At 45.8% G+C, this 18,871-nt stretch overlaps 1 protein-coding gene across 1 annotated transcript; it reads left to right on the top strand.

Annotated features, from left to right (window-relative positions):
* The first annotated feature begins 371 nt into the window (after window positions 1-371).
* Window positions 372-16,881, top strand: LOC144124653 (uncharacterized). Its single transcript, XM_077657460.1, has 5 exons — window positions 372-495; window positions 8,646-8,781; window positions 9,046-9,185; window positions 15,834-15,927; window positions 16,183-16,881. The coding sequence occupies exons 1-5, from the start codon at window positions 438-440 to the stop codon at window positions 16,319-16,321; spliced, it is 567 nt and encodes a 188-aa protein (XP_077513586.1). The 5' UTR covers window positions 372-437; the 3' UTR covers window positions 16,322-16,881.
* The last annotated feature ends 1,990 nt before the right edge of the window (window positions 16,882-18,871 follow it).

Genomic DNA, 18,871 nt, shown 5'->3' with positions numbered 1-18,871 from the left:
CTAACGGTAGGGTGTCACTAACCCTATGAGCGAAGCTGAGTCATGTTTACGAATTTATGGATGAGTATTTTGGATGTACGGAAAAAAGTTAGAACTCCCAGTGGGATGTTTCCAGAGCCCCATCGGCGATAGGGGAACTCCAGCTGGAGATTGCAAAAAGGTCCTGAGCTATTGCACGACACCTTGACTCATCTTGACGTCAATGGAAGCGGAACAGTCTCTTAACGTCGACACACTCTGAAAGCGCTTATCAGAAGCCCCAGACAGCGTCCATTATGTGTGATATCTTCCTTTTGCGCCCACTTTAATGACAAAAACAGGTTCAAAGTTCGTTTTTTTCCTTTCTCGACCCATGGAGCCGCCCCATGGCCTTTACGCATAAACGCCTTATATAGCTGGCGGCTGCAGCAGCTGAGGGGCATTTCAGAGCGTTCACCATGGAGGTTGGGCCCCTGTGCGTATTGGCGATCTTTGCCTTCGCTGCCTCTTTCGCAGGTGAGCTTCCTCGCACTTTCTATGCTGTTCACTGACAGCCAGCGAAAAGGCTTACTTTCTACGGGCAAGAGTAAAGAGAGGAGATGCTCATTAGGAGGTGTACGCGAAAAAATTCGTGTTATTGAGACTAATGGAAGGTAAGGACGGTTAATTGGAAGGATATGAGAGAGGCCTTTGACCTGCAGTGAGCGTACTCAGGCTGATGATGATGACGATGATGGATGGTGCTGTTGAACACTCAAGCTCAACCTACGCGCAACAGAAATACATTAAAAAGATTACTGATTGAATTGTATTCTTTATAGCTGACGAGAAAAAGTGGAGGGGACGGCGTAACAACAGCGCAGATGGTGGAGTGCTCCAGGCGACTTTTAATGGTCACGGGTTCGGATAACGTGCGGTGGCATGTAGCCGTCTCTTCTTTGTTTACAAAATTTGCATCATTTCATTGACTGCGAAATTTTTTATTGTACTTACGGCGGGGTATTCTGTCTTTTGTGCATGCAGCGACATTCCGAATAACAAGTGGATACACGAGTGCAGTGAAAACTAACCCAGTAACTATGAGACGCAGACGCAAAGCGAATTGTAAACATCACTATGGTATGAACTTCTTTATCAACTGGACCGTATCGGATAATCGATCGTCCAATGAATGTATTTCGGTCGGTCGAACAACCAATCTTGGTCGCTTTTCTTCCCTTCTTTTCAGGGCCGCTCGATTTTTGTCTAGAAAAGAGAACCCTCCTATAATCTGAAGATAGCCACGAAGCACTAATTTGAGATGCCTTTACCAGACACTGCACATGCAGTCCGCAGGAGTGTAAAATTGAACAATTTGCGCAGACAGCCTCATATAGATTATTACCATAGGTGCAGATGTACTTGAAGATCCATGCGGCAAGAGCAAGAAGTTATTAAAGGCCGTAAATAGAATACTTCTGCGCGCGGCACCCTTTACAGGTGCACTTCGGAAATTGGGGAAAATTATGGCATCGTCCAATACCGATGCTGAAATGTCAGCTTTAAAACTCGTAGGAAGCATTGAAAACTGCAATTCTTTTTTGATGAATGGCACAGAGATGCGATTCAGTAGGAGGTTCGCTTAAGTTGTCTCTTTTTCACTTTACACAGGAACGCTGATGCAAAAAATTTTTCATTCCGACAGACTTCACATAAACTATAGGGTCAAGGAAGATTTCGAAGAAGCCGCAGCTTCTTATAGGAGCATTAAAAGAAAATATCAAACTAGGCAAAACGGATTTCTCTGGGACACTAACGACGTTTTTTTCTATGCGGAATGTTGGCAGCGTTAGAAAGATAGCCGCTATGGAAACACCCGAAACCCTTGCGGATTCAAAGCCCCACGAAAAATGAACTGTCATGACGTCTATTCCATGGCGTCTCCGCCATCCACCGAATCAGAGGTCCACTTTCAAAGGCCGGAAACACGAAGAGAAATCGAAAACCGAAAATCAACAATCAGTGATCAAGGTCGTGAGGTTCAATGCAGGCCGCCTCCGTTGCCGACTATTTCAATATTGGTTCTCCACTGTATCCTGTGCGTCTGAGTAACGTCGCAAGCTCCGTGGATTCGAAAGAAGCTGCGTTATGTAATTGTGGGCAGCCGTGAACTGCTGAACATTTTGCTGATCACGCTTAAGCATACGTACATTGGTTGCTAGAACGCCAAAGTGTGACCTCGGTACGCTGTGAGGTCACTTCAAATGGACACGTAGGCTTTCGAGGGATACTCAAAAGCAAGTGAGCAGCTGTCGCTCTCTAACGTACTCTTTCAGTAGCACATCTGAGTGAAAAATTTCACGCGTTCTTCTCATTAAACAGCGCACTATGCTGCCGATTACCACGCGTTTATTTACTTACTGAACACAAATATGTATGAACGTAGGCAACCCTTGCGATTCAATCTTCTATCGTCATTGCGATTCATACGTTCGTGAATTGCTTCCTATATGTTGTGAGCAGACACAAAACACGGTACATTTCGCCCAGCTGTGCCTGCCGGCTATAGCTTTCGGCTGGGGCGTACGCTTAACCCCTCCCCTGCTGAGCCTGAAGGCCATCTGGCTCTTAGATTTGACTTGTAACGGGAGGCACGCCGCATCTGCAAAATCGCACCTGGCAGGTGCCTTGATCTGCATCTTCGTCGCCAGAGCTGCATGCCTGGCAGCTACGTCCGCCTGTGCGCTAGCCACTGCTCGGCCGCTCCTCGCCAGTTATAGTATGTTATGTGTCACGTGACTCGGTCTTGGTCTTGGCAGTCACGTCCGACCGCCGCTCTGGACGCTCGCTTTTGCACTAGTGGCACGTGATGCATCACGTGATTTCCTGTCGCTAAAGCAATTTGCTCTTTCTGAAGTTTTGAAACACTAAATATGAACCAAAGCTAAACCGTGGCTAACCGTAGCTAGCAGAGCTTTCGCGCTGTATATACTGGCTCAGCTGAATTCAGCCGCAACCACTCTTTTCATCGCTGAGAACCCTGCCGCGCCGTGCCGGCGCCTCACATACTGCTTGCATGATCACCCGTGATGGAAAACGTTTTCTTTAGTGAGACATTTGAGAGGTGATGGTGCGTACATGTGGCGCGGCTAAGATATTTTTTCAGGGTATCAAAAATCGTATTCGGCTTTCCGATGCACAAAAACACTGAAAAGCACGCACTCGCACAGCGCTTTGCACTATGACAACGTGCATGGCGCGACATGGCACGCCCTTGGTGATCAGCGCCAGCCATCATCATTTACATCAAGCTATTAAGGCATATTTCGGTGCGTATGACATTCCTGTTTTCCTTGGGTGCAGAAATGAAGCCGGAAGAGCACACTGAATAAGTCCACTGATGAGTCAATCAGGCACATCTAACAGAAGTCTGGCTCAAAATTCAGTGCTAGTTGGCTGCAAAAACCGCTACTTCGCGAGATATTTCACAACACCAAGCTAGAGTCAAAAACTGCCACCTTTTGATGTACACATATCACGCAACACACACTTAGTTTACAAGGTCGTGTCGCAATAAGGAGCCTAGATTCACTCCAACATAATTTCAGCTGAGGTAGGCTTTTATAGCACACGAGGTTGCTTACTGTGAATACATTATTTCTGTCTGACTTCCGTTCCTGCTGATAACATTGTAACGAGACAAAAACGAACCCGTGTGCGAGGAAGGAATAGGGTTGACGGGGCCCAATCCCAGTGCCACATCTCCTGAAGAACGCTCATCACCCAGGAAAGCGGAATTGCTTGCGGTTCTGCCACTAGGAACCTGAGCTTGAAGTGCTCGCGCTTTCAGCCCTGGGACACAATTGTTCCACTCGTGCCTCAGTAACGGACGAAAATGCCAAGAATCTTACTAGGAGAGTTCCTCAGGGATCCCTGTTGCAATTGGCATCACTCTTCTGGCATTCCCACTTAACCTGTCGTCTAACGAACAACAAGGAACAAAACAGTTGACTAGGCTGAAGATACGAGGTATAACAAAATGTCGATTTACATCTCTGTAAACATTCCTTCTTTTTTCTGTGTGATTTTTTTAATGTTTTGCCAAACGGTTATGGAAGCTCACATCCGCGTCGTAAATATTGTTGAAAGCTTCGCTGCACTACGACGGCGACATGTGCACTTTCGACACCACCAGTGGTTGATGATAGGCATTCATTCTAGAGGAACATCTGCTAGCTTTTTTGCAGGTGCACCTATATTAATGAGTTTTTTGGACTGCTGACATGAATATTACTCGCAGAAAGTAGACAAGCGCTTCAGTCATTAATGGAAATTTCAGCTATTGTAAAACGTGAGAGTTGGGACATTGGAGAACAGCAACCGCATAAAAGCAGCAGTGAGAATAAATGGATGCCTGACCTTCTTCTTTAATTAATTTATTTATTTTTACCACTTTCTTCTTTCTGTTATCATCGGCATCAAGCTGCAAGAAGCGAGCGGGACATGCACAAAGCAACTCGAGCACCGCCGCTCATGCAGCACGTGTAGCGTGCCCTCGATCCTGGGAACAATGCATTGTTTCTGGCTACTTTTTCTTGGTGACGAGTATTCGGTGTGCTCATAACTAGGCTCTGTTTTCTTCCTGGCCGAGACACATCTGCACCGCGTAGGCCGTCGGATGCGATGGAATTTATTGTTGCCTGGAACGAACTGCATTGTCTTCGATTACCTATTATTGATTATCTTTCATTTTATGAAGTAATCTATTGTGAACAGCTGGTTTGCAAACTGGAGCGGGTCACCTGCGTTGTGGCTCGTGCCTGCTGAGCCCGCCGATAGGCCAGGCTTCGCGGTTCGTTTTACAGAAGCACCTAATGAAGCTCGACGGAATAGTGTATTGAAGATATAGGGAAAGCTTGCACCTTGTCCACAGCTGCCTTATTGGAAAGCTATGCAAGTACTGAGCATGTGTGTTGTTCGTGTGACGTACTGTCAGCTGGAACACTCACTTGTCTGCGACATGCGACATGAAAGAGGAGAAATTATAAATAACGTAATGTGAGCAAGAGAGAGCGGCATCTTGTGTTTCGAGAACAAGATCTATTTATCCCTAAAAGCAAAAAAAAATGCTGGCTTAGAGTTCCCAGTAGCGGATAATAAGTGATTTTTTTCCTTCACTTCTTTGCTGTGAATTGCGGTAAAGAAAGCGGTTCTTTTCGCATTTCTCACCCGCTGTGTCCAGATGACCTATTTTGACTCCATGCCTCAATATCTATTAATACATGCTCTACGAGCTTAAAATTTTTACTGCATGGTTATGGGGCCTGAGACAATGCAAAAACACGCAGGATAAAAACAGGACCAAAATAAAAAATCCAGAGCCGAAAGGCGTAGTCTGCATTACGATAAGAATGAAGCCAACAGTCGGTGAAACCCACCGAAGACTGCATAAGAGGTAGCTTTTTCTTGATGGTCATCGTTATGAGTATGTGCTGTAAGGACTTTTCATGTTAAGATGACTGAAAAGGAAGCAGCATAAATAATACAACCACATGCCAACAGTGGGATCCGAGCACACCATTTCCCCAAGTCGCTTGTCGTGTTCTGCCAACTGAACTACGATGATGGCTGTCCAGCCTTCTCTTAAGGCGGAAGCCTTTTATCGCGCATGAGTGGCGTGGACATAGTGTGCCACGCTTTCACCAATTCATAGCCAATCCACATTACAACCCATAATCCAAAAGGCAGGAACTGTCAATGAAGAAAGAAAAAAATTTGGATCTAAGCAGGAATCGAACCCGGGCACACGGCGTGCGAGACGGGGATGATTTCACTGCGCCTCAAGTACTTTTTTATTGCACGGAAAAAGCGCCGAAACGAAGAGTCTAAGCACGCTTACGCCACAAAGCACCAGGCCACCTACCCCTGCATGACCCCTCCTTCCAAAACATCAAAAGTCTGGGAGGCACCCACATGCATCCAGATGGGGGAGCCAGCTAGGCGGCTCTTAGATGGCAGCATATACTCCCCGGACCAAAGCACACTGCTCACGAAACAGATTTCGACGACCGGGGTGACTCGGCGTGGCGGTCCATCATGCGGCTCTTCCAGAGACTAAATCGTCCCAGCAACATAAATAGATCATATGGCACAACACAGTTTTTCTGCTCAGGCAAAGAAAAATGGATACTGTACGGTGTGATATCAATGTCGTTCTTAATTGTTCGTGGTAACCACACAGGATCAATGCACACAATAAAACAATGGTCAATTGTCTCTGGTGCACTGCACAGACGGTAGTTCACCGACCATGGCGCAAGCATCTCCCTAGCATGAAGCCATGCCTTCACAGGCAGCGTAGATGTGTACAGTTTAAAGAATAATGTTTTTGCAGCAGAAAAGATGCACATTCGCCTAACACGTCCAAAAGGAAGGCTGGACACATGCGCCTCAGACACTTACAGAGTATTTGTTCCCTGTACCGTTGTATCGGCAACCTTTTCTGGAGTTCCTTAGCACTAGTTTTTTTAAAACGTGCGCCTCAAGTACACAGTTTTTTGTTTGTTTTTTTCAGAACAAAAGAAGGCAGCATCATCAGCATCAGCTAAAATCTTAATTTCACATTGTGCCAGAGAGAAACCACGGATATATAAATGTACTGAGGCAATTGGCTTCATGATCTATTGCAAACAACAAAGGCCATAGTAGACAGCCTTGGCGAACAGGTAATTTCTGTGGTATAGGTTTTGTTAGCTCTTGATTAACAATTAGCCTTGTCTAGGACTCCTTAAAGCACAGCCTTATGCCCCTGAGCAAAACACCTTCAATATTTTCATGCTCTCGGAACGCAAACAAGAAATCGTGACGAAGTTTATCAAATGCTTGTGTAAGGTTAATCAGAATAAAAGCTACTTGGCTGGCCTAATATGATACTGTCTCCATTACCGAACGTTCAATATGAATATGGGTTTGGATGCTGCGGCCTCTGATACCGCAGACCTAATGCGAGCTTAGTAGGTCAGCGACAGTTAGCTGCATAAAATTACAAAGAACCTTTGCAAGACGTTTGTAATCTACATTAAAGAGGGAGCTTTGATGATATCCTTCAACTGTTTTCAGCCGATTTGTATCTGTGCTTTTTGGACTTAATATAGTATGCCCGGAATAGAAAGTGGGGGCAAAAAACCAACGTCATAAGAAGCCTGAAAAGCCTCCATCAAAACAGGTGCAAGGGAAAGGGAAAATGTTTTATAGAACTCGATAGTTATACCATCTGGCCAAGGAGATTTCTGAGAAGTTACGTCAGAAATGGCGGATTTAATTTCGTCCAAAGATATAGGTCCCTCTACTACAGCACGCTGTTCATCGTTAAATCGAGGAAGGGCTTCGAGTAAGAAAATGTAATCTGATCTTCGATTTTTGTGCCCACAACCCACAAACAGCTTCCGATAACAGTCAAAGAAAGCATCAAGAATACCAGGAGCATCGCTGTATGTGCAACCTCCATACTAAATTCCAGTACCTCTTTAGGAAGAGCAGTTTGCCTTTCATCACTCAGGGCCCGAAGAGATGGTTGCTCATCCTACGGAAACCTACGGGACCTAGACCTTGTCAAGGCCCCCTTGTATAACGGGCTGTTGCTGCGCCCGAACCCCTCTGTGGTCCGTGATCGCAACGCGGCCCGCGAAGGGCCTTCACGTTTCATTGCGCCATTGGGTTTCGAGAGACCCATTGACTCGCGCATTGACTCGCGCGTTAGACTCCTTGATTCGTGTTTCAAACGGTTGAAGCTCTGCTTTTACGGTAGTGATATCTTCTACATAAGCACGTGGGCTAACCCTCTCTAAATCGTGTAGCTCAACTAAAGTACGGCCGAGCACCATGAAGGTGATCCCTCTTCAAAAACACGATTATTGCTGAGGCTTCAATAACCAAGTTTTTTGTTTCTTATTCCTTTCTGAGCCACGACGGTTCGACTTTCCACCTAAATAAAGGGACGGCTAGTGAATGCATATTTGTCTTAGCGTACATGTGTAATTATGATCATATAAATTACAGATATCGCAATTAACCGGGTACAAAAGTACGTTTCTAGTAAATTTAGTTCTTGCTTGGCGTGTTGTAACGCCATCATGCGGCATCCACTGAAAACCACTCTCGCTGTGTACGATGCTGGCCCAGCAGACGTTGCCATAATGCAAGCACAAATCCTTTCGCATTACCGCACGTGAGTTGCCTTAAGTGCCTCCCTGAATTTTTTACAATGGGTTTTCGTTAACGTAGTCAAATTTTGAGAGTGTGCACCCGGCTCAATCTTGTTCTGCAATACTGTAAGAATCTCGGAAAAACTTGCGCAAAGCTACAACGACACGACATGGACCAAAGTGCGCGACAGCACTTCTGTCAGTATTTCCCGAAATACTGAAAATGCCACGTTGAACGGGATCGAGCGGAGAAGGCGGCAGCTGTGCGAAAACTATTCTCTGTCAACATTGCCTGCACCACGTAGTTAGTCATATCTTGAGGTTACGTCTTCGTTGCTAAAAACAACGACACGGTCAGGGAATTCATCTTCAGAAAAGCAGTATTTAATGGTTTTACGATCAACTGCTCTTACATTAGTACAAGCCATGATAAAGGCGAGGTCGTTTGGCGCTGAAATTGCTGCCTTCGAACAAAATTCGCAGGTGGGGCTGTCGTGCCGCAGTTCGATGGATGCAACGAGGTTGAAGTGAGGACATGCCTTAAAATCTATGGCAGAATACGTGGCGAGCAAGCAGACCAGCAGCATGACGATTCTGCCGCCATCTCTTTCTTTTGCAGGTAAGTCCGCACCCTGAATCGTAACTGCAACCAACAGGCAGGAATAGGCTGGCGCTCTGTGCCTAACCGAGGAACTTCCCTCCAAGCTCTCATTCACAACTCCTTGCAAAACGAGCGCCCCTGCTTTCTTGTTCGTCGAATCGGTATTTTATGAGCACTCTACCTTATGATAAGCTGTTTCTATGCGCAAGGGTTAATGCCAGTCGCGCAGTAGAAAAAAACGACACTGAAGACTTCTTCGCTGACTCCCTTAAATTCTTACAGTCACCAGACAAATCCCTGCACCAGCATGTACGTTAAAGCCTCCTGTCCCGAAGAGAAGAAGAAAGAACTGGTATTGACAGAAGAAGCAACCTTCGCCATATTTGATGTCCTCTGCGTCAACGATGCGACCCTTCTAAAAGGTAAGAAAGCCATCGCATTGGCTCATTTGTTATGATGCTCAGCTGCTGACCCGAAAGACGTGAATTCGATCCCGGTAGCGTCGTACGGATTTCAGTGGAGGCGAAATGCTAGAGGGCCGTGTACAGTGCGATATCATTGCACGTTAAAGAACCCAATGTGGTCGATATTATCTGGAACCCTTCACTACAGTCCCCATAGCCTAATCACATTTCGGACGTTAAGCTTTATAACCCAAACCTAAATGGTGAGCACCGAGCTCTCAGTGCAGAGTGTAGGAGTTGAGAACAGCCGTCTCCGCCAACGTGGCGTGACCCGCACTAAAAGACGGAAAATCTCGCAGTTCAACTGTGTGCATGGTTGACTTGGTAAACCATCTTAATAGCAATGGTAATAAGAATTCTGCCTCGTCATCAAACCTTAGTTCAGGGAGCGATAAACATAACAGGGACCAGCTGAGAACATTGCTGACAGCGACTCGCTTAGTTTCTCATTTGTGCAGGCAGGGAGGCTGAAGGAACAAATCCGGGTTAATGACACCCTAGTTGAAATAAACAGGAAGAAATGGGCCTGGGCAGAGCATGTAATTCAAACACAAGATAACTGATCGTCCTTGAGAGTAACGTGATAGATTCCAAGAAAAGGCAAGAGTAGCAGGGGACGGCAGAATGTTAGTTGGAGGACGAGTTAAGTTGGGGGGGTTACGGTGGCCGCAGATGGCAAAAGACAGGGTTAATCGGAGAGACATGGGAGAGCCTTCGGCCTTGAGCGCGCGTATACATATATTTAGGCTGCTCCTGCTGGTGATGATCGTTATCATGCTCTCAGCGACCGTTTTGAAAACTATTTTGACGTTACCCACATTACGTGCGTGATTTCTAGAGTTTCATCACACTTCGACAGAAATTGATGTCGCCTGATCTGCGAAAGGTTCGCCCGACCATTTCTTCCAGCTGCGTGCCCGATTATAGTGCCCAAAGTTATTGTTTCCAAGCTGTAAAACTATGTGAGCTAGAACTTTGATTATTGAACAGGAAGACGTCATGCATATTGCACTGTTTCTTTGTGTTTATATCTTATTTTTATAACCTTAACTTTCCAAGTTTTGCATAAATGGAAGACTGAACAATGTAGAAGAAATTAATTTCTCTATGGTGGAGAATTGAGGATTGAAATATCCTTTTTATTACCTTTAACTGATGAATTAACTGATGACATAACTGACTAATTTTTTCAATGAACCTCGTATTGTAAAATGGTCCGTTCAATTTTGTTTATTTTAGTGCGTAGCATTAAATTTTTAACGCCATGATTCTTGAACCAAATTTTTTTCAGAAAGCCATGAAATACGACCATCTTTCTTAAAGTATGGAAAGAGTTGAAGGCAAAAAAATGAACAGTTCTGTAAAATGAAGTGCTAGACTGAAATAACGTAAAGCGCCTATGGCGTAAATTCTTCCTTGCACATTTACGCCGCAAGCGCCGCTTTCATTGGCGCCCAGCAGTTATCCTTCATTTTGTACTCACGCGAACAGTATGTTATCCTCTACGTTGACACCGCGACCTTTCGATTAGAAAGTGAAGGAAAAGAAAGTAGCACATCTTTTTATAGCTGGGAGAACTGAGGAAACCTGCGCTCCCCAGGTGGCACTGCACTTGTTAAATTTGACAACTAAAGCCTGCTGCCGCCAGCCGCTAGGGCCGCACCAAACGCAAGATAACAGTCTCAAAGATTAGATGCCGGCGTTTTGGTGATAGCATTCATTGCTCCGCCTCTCTCGGTGTAGCCCAGATAGCCGACGCGCGGCAGGTGTGACTTCGAAAGAGCGTGCGACCTCATGCCAGCAAGTGCGTGAAGGTGGCGTGGGAAACCACAACGAATAATGCACCAAAAACTGCTTCCTCCTCCGGCTAGGCAGGGTGTTATCTTGCTTCCATCGACAAGGCAATCTTAAGTGCATGTTCCCCGTATGCGTGCTACTTTCGGTGCAAAATACAAAAATTACCTACGGTTAAACTCCTTAAACATTATTCAGTAGAGCTTTAGCTCTTTGTCTATGGTTGTTGTTGGTATAAACTACAAAAAACTCATTAACGATAATTAATTCATGTCACTAACTAGCACAGTGAATTTGTGCTTGACCTAAGCTTTCCAACAATATAAGACTTTGCTATAGCGCAAAGTTTCGTTTTAATTCTAAATAACTAATTAACACTATTTATTCGGCCCAGTAATTATTCGGCATAACTGCATAATTAAGCAGTTATCGATACTCAGGATCCAAACTTAAGCTTGACCTCGTGACATATTATTCTTACATACATAGCTAGACAGTGGCGAAATTTCGACATTCCCGCTCTCACCTTTGTTGATCTTGAAGGTCAATGTAATGGCATGAGGCGTTTTCCGAAGTTCTGCCTCCGTGACTAGAGCTAACGCCTCAGTTACCAAAATTCCGAACGTCACTCTTTATTTTGCTCTGTTGTTAATGTTGCTTCTCTGTTCTAGCGCAGAAGGCGCACGGAAAGTATGCTGTGCGCAATAGTTTAAATCAAAAAAAGTTGGCTACAGCCTGTGCCCGTGGCGTCAGAATCATACGCGAATGACAGTTCTATTGTAATAATACTCTGGCTTGCTTTCGTGCTTGTCGGCTGCTTGTCGACTCTGTGGGGTGAGTTGGTGAAACTTTTCTAGGGCCTTGCGCGCTTTATAAACGTTTGATGAAGCGTACTTATTGCGACATGGTGTGCTCAGGTGGCGCAACAAGGCGAATGCGTTGAAGTGTCTCGCTCTCTCTTCTGGTGGAACGCTGCTTATTGCAGGGCTGCCTCCCTGCCTTCCGCGATATATTTTTTTACGCGAAAGCATTATTAGCCCCTCTGGGCGAAATTCCGTCGTTGTTGAGCTCCAGAGATGGTCCCTAAAAGATGACGTCATCATGGCGTCCCCAAGGAAGCCGCACGTGTTGCGCTCATAAATGGCGCATGCATTTCGGCGGACGTTACGGCACCGACTCATCGCGCGGGCGATAGCACTCCTGCTCCAACTAGGAGTAGGAGGGGGGCACAGGGTCGCGCGTGTAGTGATGCCATCTTACGGATCACCCTGAGTCTAAGGCAAGATGTTGTCGCGTGCGCACAAGGCACTCTGTCGCCGTAGCCTCTTTATATATGCAGGCAACTCCAGAGCCCTTGCCCTCGAAGGGTCCTTGCCGCGAATGTCCCCCGACGCGACACCACCTGCTCTTCCTGTATCTCGCTTGGACTCGACAAGAGTCACTGTGCGCACCTCCAAGTTCTTAACGTGTGCCACTCTGCGTCCACAACGAACCACGCAGACGAACCACTTAACAGAAAGAACTTAAATGAAACCCGTGCTTTGGAATCGGAAGAAGAATATCGCCAGTGAAAAAAACTAATGCTTTCGCATTCTAATCTCTAAGAGGTCTTCAATGTCTCTGTCGAATTTTTTGGAGCACGCCTTACGTATTCTCCCAGCATATGTGCCATGCTCCTTCCCACGACCAGAACTAAAGACCCTAACTGGTGGACACCCCGTGTCCCCATTTCATTAGTCTTCTCAGAAGATTAAAAAAAAAGGCTGACCTTAAATAGAGAGGGAGCCGGTACCAGGAAAGCTTTGCGGTGCTCAAAAGTAATTCAAAACAAACAAAAGAGAGTTAAGCGCTGAGCAAAAAAAACCACACGTTAAGGCTTCGTCCCGCCAGTATACAAAGACAAAGAAACGAAAAAACAGGAGTGAGGTTTTCTCTAACCTATTGTCTAGCCTCGGATGCCATTCATCCAAGTCGGCAACAACTTTCTGGGCCCTGTCCCTCTGCCACCAGCCGGCAAGAAATCGATTGTAGCCACAGCCGACTATTTGACACGGCATTCTTCTGGGAAACCAAGGTGGTGCAGCGTGGCAGGTCATTTGAGATCACCCAGTTGTTAGTGCACGCCATGGCGCATGGTCGCATGTGATTACCGAGAGAGGTAAGCCAATAACGCGCATCTCATGCAAAACGTCTTCGAACTTAGTCATACTAGTCATCTCAAAACGATTGCATATGACCCCCAGACCTAAGCACTCCCAGAACGACAACAGAACTTTCGCTGACACGATCGCTATATACCGGGTGTTCAGCGAACATTCAAAAATTTTCAAAGATATGGTTATTAGGGTAAAAATATGGCTTTTGCGGCATAGTATTACCAGTGTTGCCGGACACCAGAAAACCGGTGAATCGTCTTAAGTAGTAAGCTGGTTAACTAATTTCTAATAATTGACTATTCAACTCTTACAGTTACGCGCCTGGTTGAAATTAGAGATTTGTAGGTAGTAGTTGGTAATAGCCATGTCTGTTTTTAGAATTTAGAAAACGCGATTACCTTCGCCACTGTGGCTCGACAAAATATGGCTGCATCGTGCGAAACTACATGCGCTTTCCAAAGCTTGCAGGCAAAGCAACCCCCCTCCAGTGCACGTAACTAGTCGAAAAAGCCAAATTCTGTCCAGCCGCAGCGCTAAGAGTAATCGCGTTTTCGAAATTCAAAAGACTTACATTGCTATTATCAACGACCGGCTACAAATCTCTAATTTCAACAAGACGCCTAACTATAGTAGTTAAAAGTTAATTATTAAAAAATAGTTATCCAGCTAACTACTTAAGACGATTCACCGGTTTTCTGCTGTCCGCCAACATTGAAAATACTATGCCGCAAAAGCTACACTTTTACACCAAAACGCGTATCTTTGAAGATTTTTGAAGGCGTTCACTGAAACACCTGGTTTATTCGAGCTGGCACCACAAATGCTGGAATGAGCTATTCCCTTGCGAGACATAAGCCTACAGCACCGCCATTCAAGAGACGACTCTTTAACAGCAAAGTCCTTCACGTCGTCCCTATGAAGGAGGTGCGATGTTCGATCCGCAGATCCGCCGCGTGCCCACCGGTGATACAGTGGGTACCTGGTCTAATGCCAGGATTATTTATGGTGAACCACTTCGGAAACTGGACTCTGACCCCACCTTGAACAGAAGAAAAGTACCTTGTGCCATGGCGCTCTTTGGCCACAGATGCCCATGCGCCACTAAAAAAAAAAACCACCACCATCGTCCCCACCATCCTCATCATTATTTTCTTGTATAGAAGGGGAAGTAACGCAACCTGGTGCTCTGTTGTGGAGCATGAAAGCAAAGGCGTTAAATTCTGTACCGCACTTCGACTGCTTGAAAGCTGCCTATTCCAGGACAGTCTTCGTGCCAATGTTGAATATATTCTTTAGCCGAACACTTTGCTTAGAAATATAGAGAGGACGCTCAAGTCGCAGGAGGAGTTCGAGTTAGCCGCGTGTAAAGGGGGCGCCATCGTCTGCTCAGTGCGCGTTTTGCTTGTCATGTCTTTTGTGAACTGCCTTCCATGCATAGCTGTCAAATCGTTTGCGAGCATATGCAGCACATGCAGCAGCTTATATTACAGTGCAAAGTTGCTCGATTCAAATAACTATCCAGATTAGTACCGCCTTCGTCTGCTCCGGTATGTTCTTTATCACAGTACACATTTATCGTCACGTTATAAAGCAATATTATCTTCACATGACGCTTCCTACCTTTTCAGTCTGTTATTAAAAGACCTCTCCACCCGTCAGCAAACAATAGCCTCCATAAAAGAACTGTGAAATGTCAAAAATATTTTGAAAACTGTCCTCTTTTTCCGGTTTCAGTGCGCCGCGCTCCTATCCGGTGGTAACAGATGCAAGCACTGTGGCTTTACAAAATGAATAAATTTTGTAACGACTTCCTATGCTTTGTCATTCACAACGTAGGGACAACCCTATAGGCACACAAAAAAATTAACAATCTCTGTTGAAAACATATCTCATTATTCACACTTTTTAGCCATATCCCCACCGTTACCGCCGCCTGGAACCGCAGTGTCACCATATCTTGCTTACGTCACAAGAATACATGACCATACCGTTACTATGCTGTGTGGCACGCCAAGAAGCGTGTCGGCTGCTAACTTAACCTTATCCTTCTCCTTTTCTGCACCTTTTCGAGTGCGCTTCTTTAGGAGCACAGGAGGAGCTTCGAAGCATGCGCAAGCAATTTTCCCAGCTTAAACTCTTTCCCATATATGCTCCATATTAAACCCTGCTTGCCGTTCAAAAAGCTTGAGCAGACACTTATGCCCTGCTTAAGTGTATGACGCGACAGGTCCCTTTAGCGGCTTGGGGACGTCTTTGCCTATCAGTTCGCTGACATGGCCATTCTCTACATTCATAGATTACGGGGGGACTTCACACCGCTCCTGGCGCAATAGTGCAGTAGTTAAGGCACTGCCCCGGCAAGGAGCTGTTTATAACAGAGCCAGCTGTGGGGCTTCTTAGATCCGGGGTTGTCTCCCCGAGCAACCTCTCGAGACCAATCACTAACTTAACGTTCGCCTGACACGGTGGGAAGTTTGCTCACAATCCCGTGGCCGCGTTGCCACCTGCAACAGTGGGCACACTGTGATAGAGCCAGAACGTCATGTGGCAGCTGGGTCACCTACTTTACCGCTCACATAGTTGACGTTGGACTTTCTGGAAAACAGTTATTACGCTAATGCAAGCCTCAAGCACCTATGTCGCCTTTTGTTTGCAGAGCTTGTGCTTATCAAGGACTGTTGGAATTCAGAAACGTTCGGCAACTGTACCAAACATCGCTTCACTACGAAGCCGCCTGCAGGAAGGTCGGGGTATGAACTTCTATTCTCCTCCTAGCTTCTTTGCACAAACTTGTCTGACGCCAGGCTTTGAAGCACCAATTTTCGCTCCTTATGAGGCAATTATTGAAGGTTGCATTGCGACTAACAGTGCCACCGCTGACTGTCGCCAGAGAGACGGTGTCGCAGAACCTGATTTACAATGCCAATGTAATAGGGATCGTCTCTACTTTTCATTCGCCATTCATGAAGAGCACATATTTATTGCGCTTTTGCTCTTTGTTACAGAATGGAGGCTGTGCTTTTCACTTGCGTCCAGGAGGCTCGAAACAAGGCAAAAGAGTGTGACGCAGTCAGCATTCTTCCAGCTCTAAAGTGGGTGGACGCCTATTTGAACAAGTTGGTTTCAATAGCTGGTAAAAACTAAACTACGGAAGCTGGCTCCAGGTTTACCGCTCTCTTGTTTACCGCCGTGGCCCTGGCTTTCTCGAGACAACCCGAGGCTTTATTGTTCCACGAGAGAGCACATTGAAGCTCTCATGTTTCAAATTTCATGGCTGCAGTATATTCTCTCCAAAAAATTTAGATAACAATTTATCTGATATAAATTCGACGGACATTTGATCACAAGTCACGAGAAGTCAAACAGTTGAAAGTTACTGAAAACAAAATTTATACCTAGTTGTATTAGGTTGTATTAGGTGGACTGAAAGGTTTCTTAAAACGCCTATTTGTATTTTTTGATAACGCAATACACAGTGAAAAGCGCCACCGTTCCATATAGAGCACAATCACATTTTCAATTAACTATTATTTACGCCGATAGAATTCCGCCACAAAGATTGTCATTCACGATGCACGCAACGAAGATCTCTTCCAAAAATAACAGGCCAGCACCTTCGATGACCCCAACGTTTATTTGCGGCCGTTCACGTGCACGGAGCGTCCATTCTTGCCTTTAAAAATACAAACTTGTTTTGAGCCCTGCTTCCGACTCCGTTGCCATTTCACCCATTTGTGTTGGAGCGCACTCCTGAAAGAGTGGTTCGCATACACTACAGAAAAGGAGCCCCCCTTTTACTCCTAAGAGTGAAGTATTTGAGAAGTTTCAAAAGAAGTGTTGCCACCCTCTGCAGTCAGTAGGCTGGAAAGCCTCGTTTGAGGAAAGTACAGGAGTTTATGTTAAGTTTGCAAGGCAACTAACAAAAGTGCTATATGCTGCTTTGTATATGACTTTTAAGTAATTTGTGTGGTTGTTTTTAGAAGGGGTAATTGCTTATATTACAAGGTAGCATTTATTACGCTCAGAGGAGTATATTTCACTCCATTAGGGAGCTGATGTGGTTGTAGTCGCATTGGCACCATACAGAAATTGCTACAATGCCTGCAGTGTCCTGAACTCCAGAACTGTTACCGCCGAGGAACAGGTTGCCATCGCGCCAGCTGCCACTGACCCCACCACCAATGTAGTCGTTGGTGACTCTCAACAAGTCATTCGTAACTTTGGTGCTGGTCGTATCTCCCGACAGGCACACACTATCTTCCGATCTTTCCCCTTACCGGTTACTCCTCGTCTTTTGATATGGGCGCTAGCCCATGAGGCGCAGCGTGAACGCACAAGCGCATGCTTCAGCCCGAGAACCCAACTACCGGGCGGAGCGCTCTCCTCAGCCTGCCGCTTCCTATCACGCGGCGAGCACTGCTCACAACCGGCCACATTCCTTCACACGATGTCTACATGTACACAACACAACGCTGACAATTCAACTATTGTAGATGCGTGGGAGCCTTTCCTGCGTACCACGGAGCTGGCCCAGCAGTGCCAGGTGATCTCGCGCGCACTGAAGGCCGCAGAGTCGCAAGGGATACCTGCCGACCTCCTCTAATGCAGCGCAATCAGTCTTCAGGATGGTTCCGCCATTTTCGGGAGTAGATAAATAGTTAATCAGTAGCATCATTATATGGAATTACTACTGCTATGCAAGCCTCATTTTAGAGCTTTGTGTTTCAGAGTGATTGCTTAATTTAAATTATAGGCCCTGATTTCAGTTACAATGCTTTCATTGGACAAAACTTTCGAGCCAAGTGCCCAGAAGCTGGCTTTGGATGTTTGCAGATACAACGCATTGACCCCTGTTGTAAATAAGGGGAGCGTCTCTACCCGCGCTCTTTTCAGGCATTGAGTTTGAGGTACTCTTAAGAGCGAAAATAGATATGCCACCCTTGCAAGCAAGGATGAAACCTTGAAATGCAATGGCTGTCAACATACAGGCCAGTCTTGCTATCGCTGGTTACAAGGCATGACTTCGAGGAAGAAAGAATGAAATAAAAACACACACATGAAAGCCATTACGCCTTCGAAAATCTCGACGTATATCAGGTGCTTCTAGTGCAGTTTGAGTCATGTACACACAAAAATTCGGGGCACATTTTCATTGGACAGGCGTTGATGTTTCTGAAGTTTAAACGTTTTTCATGGTAAAAGAATATTCAGGAGTACAGTCAAGTACGTACCTCTACTACTAGTGGATAAATCTGCTGGCTAGTACATATCTGCCATCAGTAGGATGATAGCGGCTGAATGCGGTTTTCACGGTAGTACCAGGTGCAGACGCCTTCTTTCGTGACCATTCATGCAGTGCTGCAAAAAAAGCAGCGTGGATCGGGAACCTTATCCCTGTCAAACATAAAACTCCCAATGAAAAGAGTCATTACCGGAGCACTTGTGCTTTGCGCTGCATTTGGTTGCTTTCATGCACTGAAAGGGGCACATCACTTTTTTTTAACTCGTCGGAAAGGTTCTTCACGCGTTCCAGACGCCAGGTCAAAAATAGCTGAGATCGCAGCATGCAGCGGCGCAAACTTGTTTAGCTTTTGTGCTTAGTAAATAGTGCACATAGCTCTCCCCTCTCCTTTCTCGCTATCACTCTCCTCTCCTTGCTATCCTCTCTCTGTCCTTTTTATTTTCTCCGGTCGC

The sequence above is a fragment of the Amblyomma americanum genome, chromosome 3, assembly GCF_052857255.1.
Source record: "Amblyomma americanum isolate KBUSLIRL-KWMA chromosome 3, ASM5285725v1, whole genome shotgun sequence".
NCBI classification, from domain to species: Eukaryota; Metazoa; Arthropoda; class Arachnida; order Ixodida; family Ixodidae; genus Amblyomma; species Amblyomma americanum.
Note: the sequence above shows the minus strand (reverse complement) of the source record. Positions and strands in the feature narration are given on the sequence as shown.

Bases quoted from the DNA above. Each gene is read 5' to 3' on its own strand.
- LOC144124653 (XM_077657460.1), top strand. From the start codon at position 438: ATGGAGGTTGGGCCCCTGTGCGTATTGGCGATCTTTGCCTTCGCTGCC. The intron at 496-8,645 runs GTGAGCTTCCTC...CAAAATTCGCAG, and splicing joins CTTCGCTGCCTCTTTCGCAG to GTGGGGCTGTCGTGCCGCAG. The intron at 9,186-15,833 runs GTAAGAAAGCCA...TTTTGTTTGCAG, and splicing joins CGATGCGACCCTTCTAAAAG to AGCTTGTGCTTATCAAGGAC.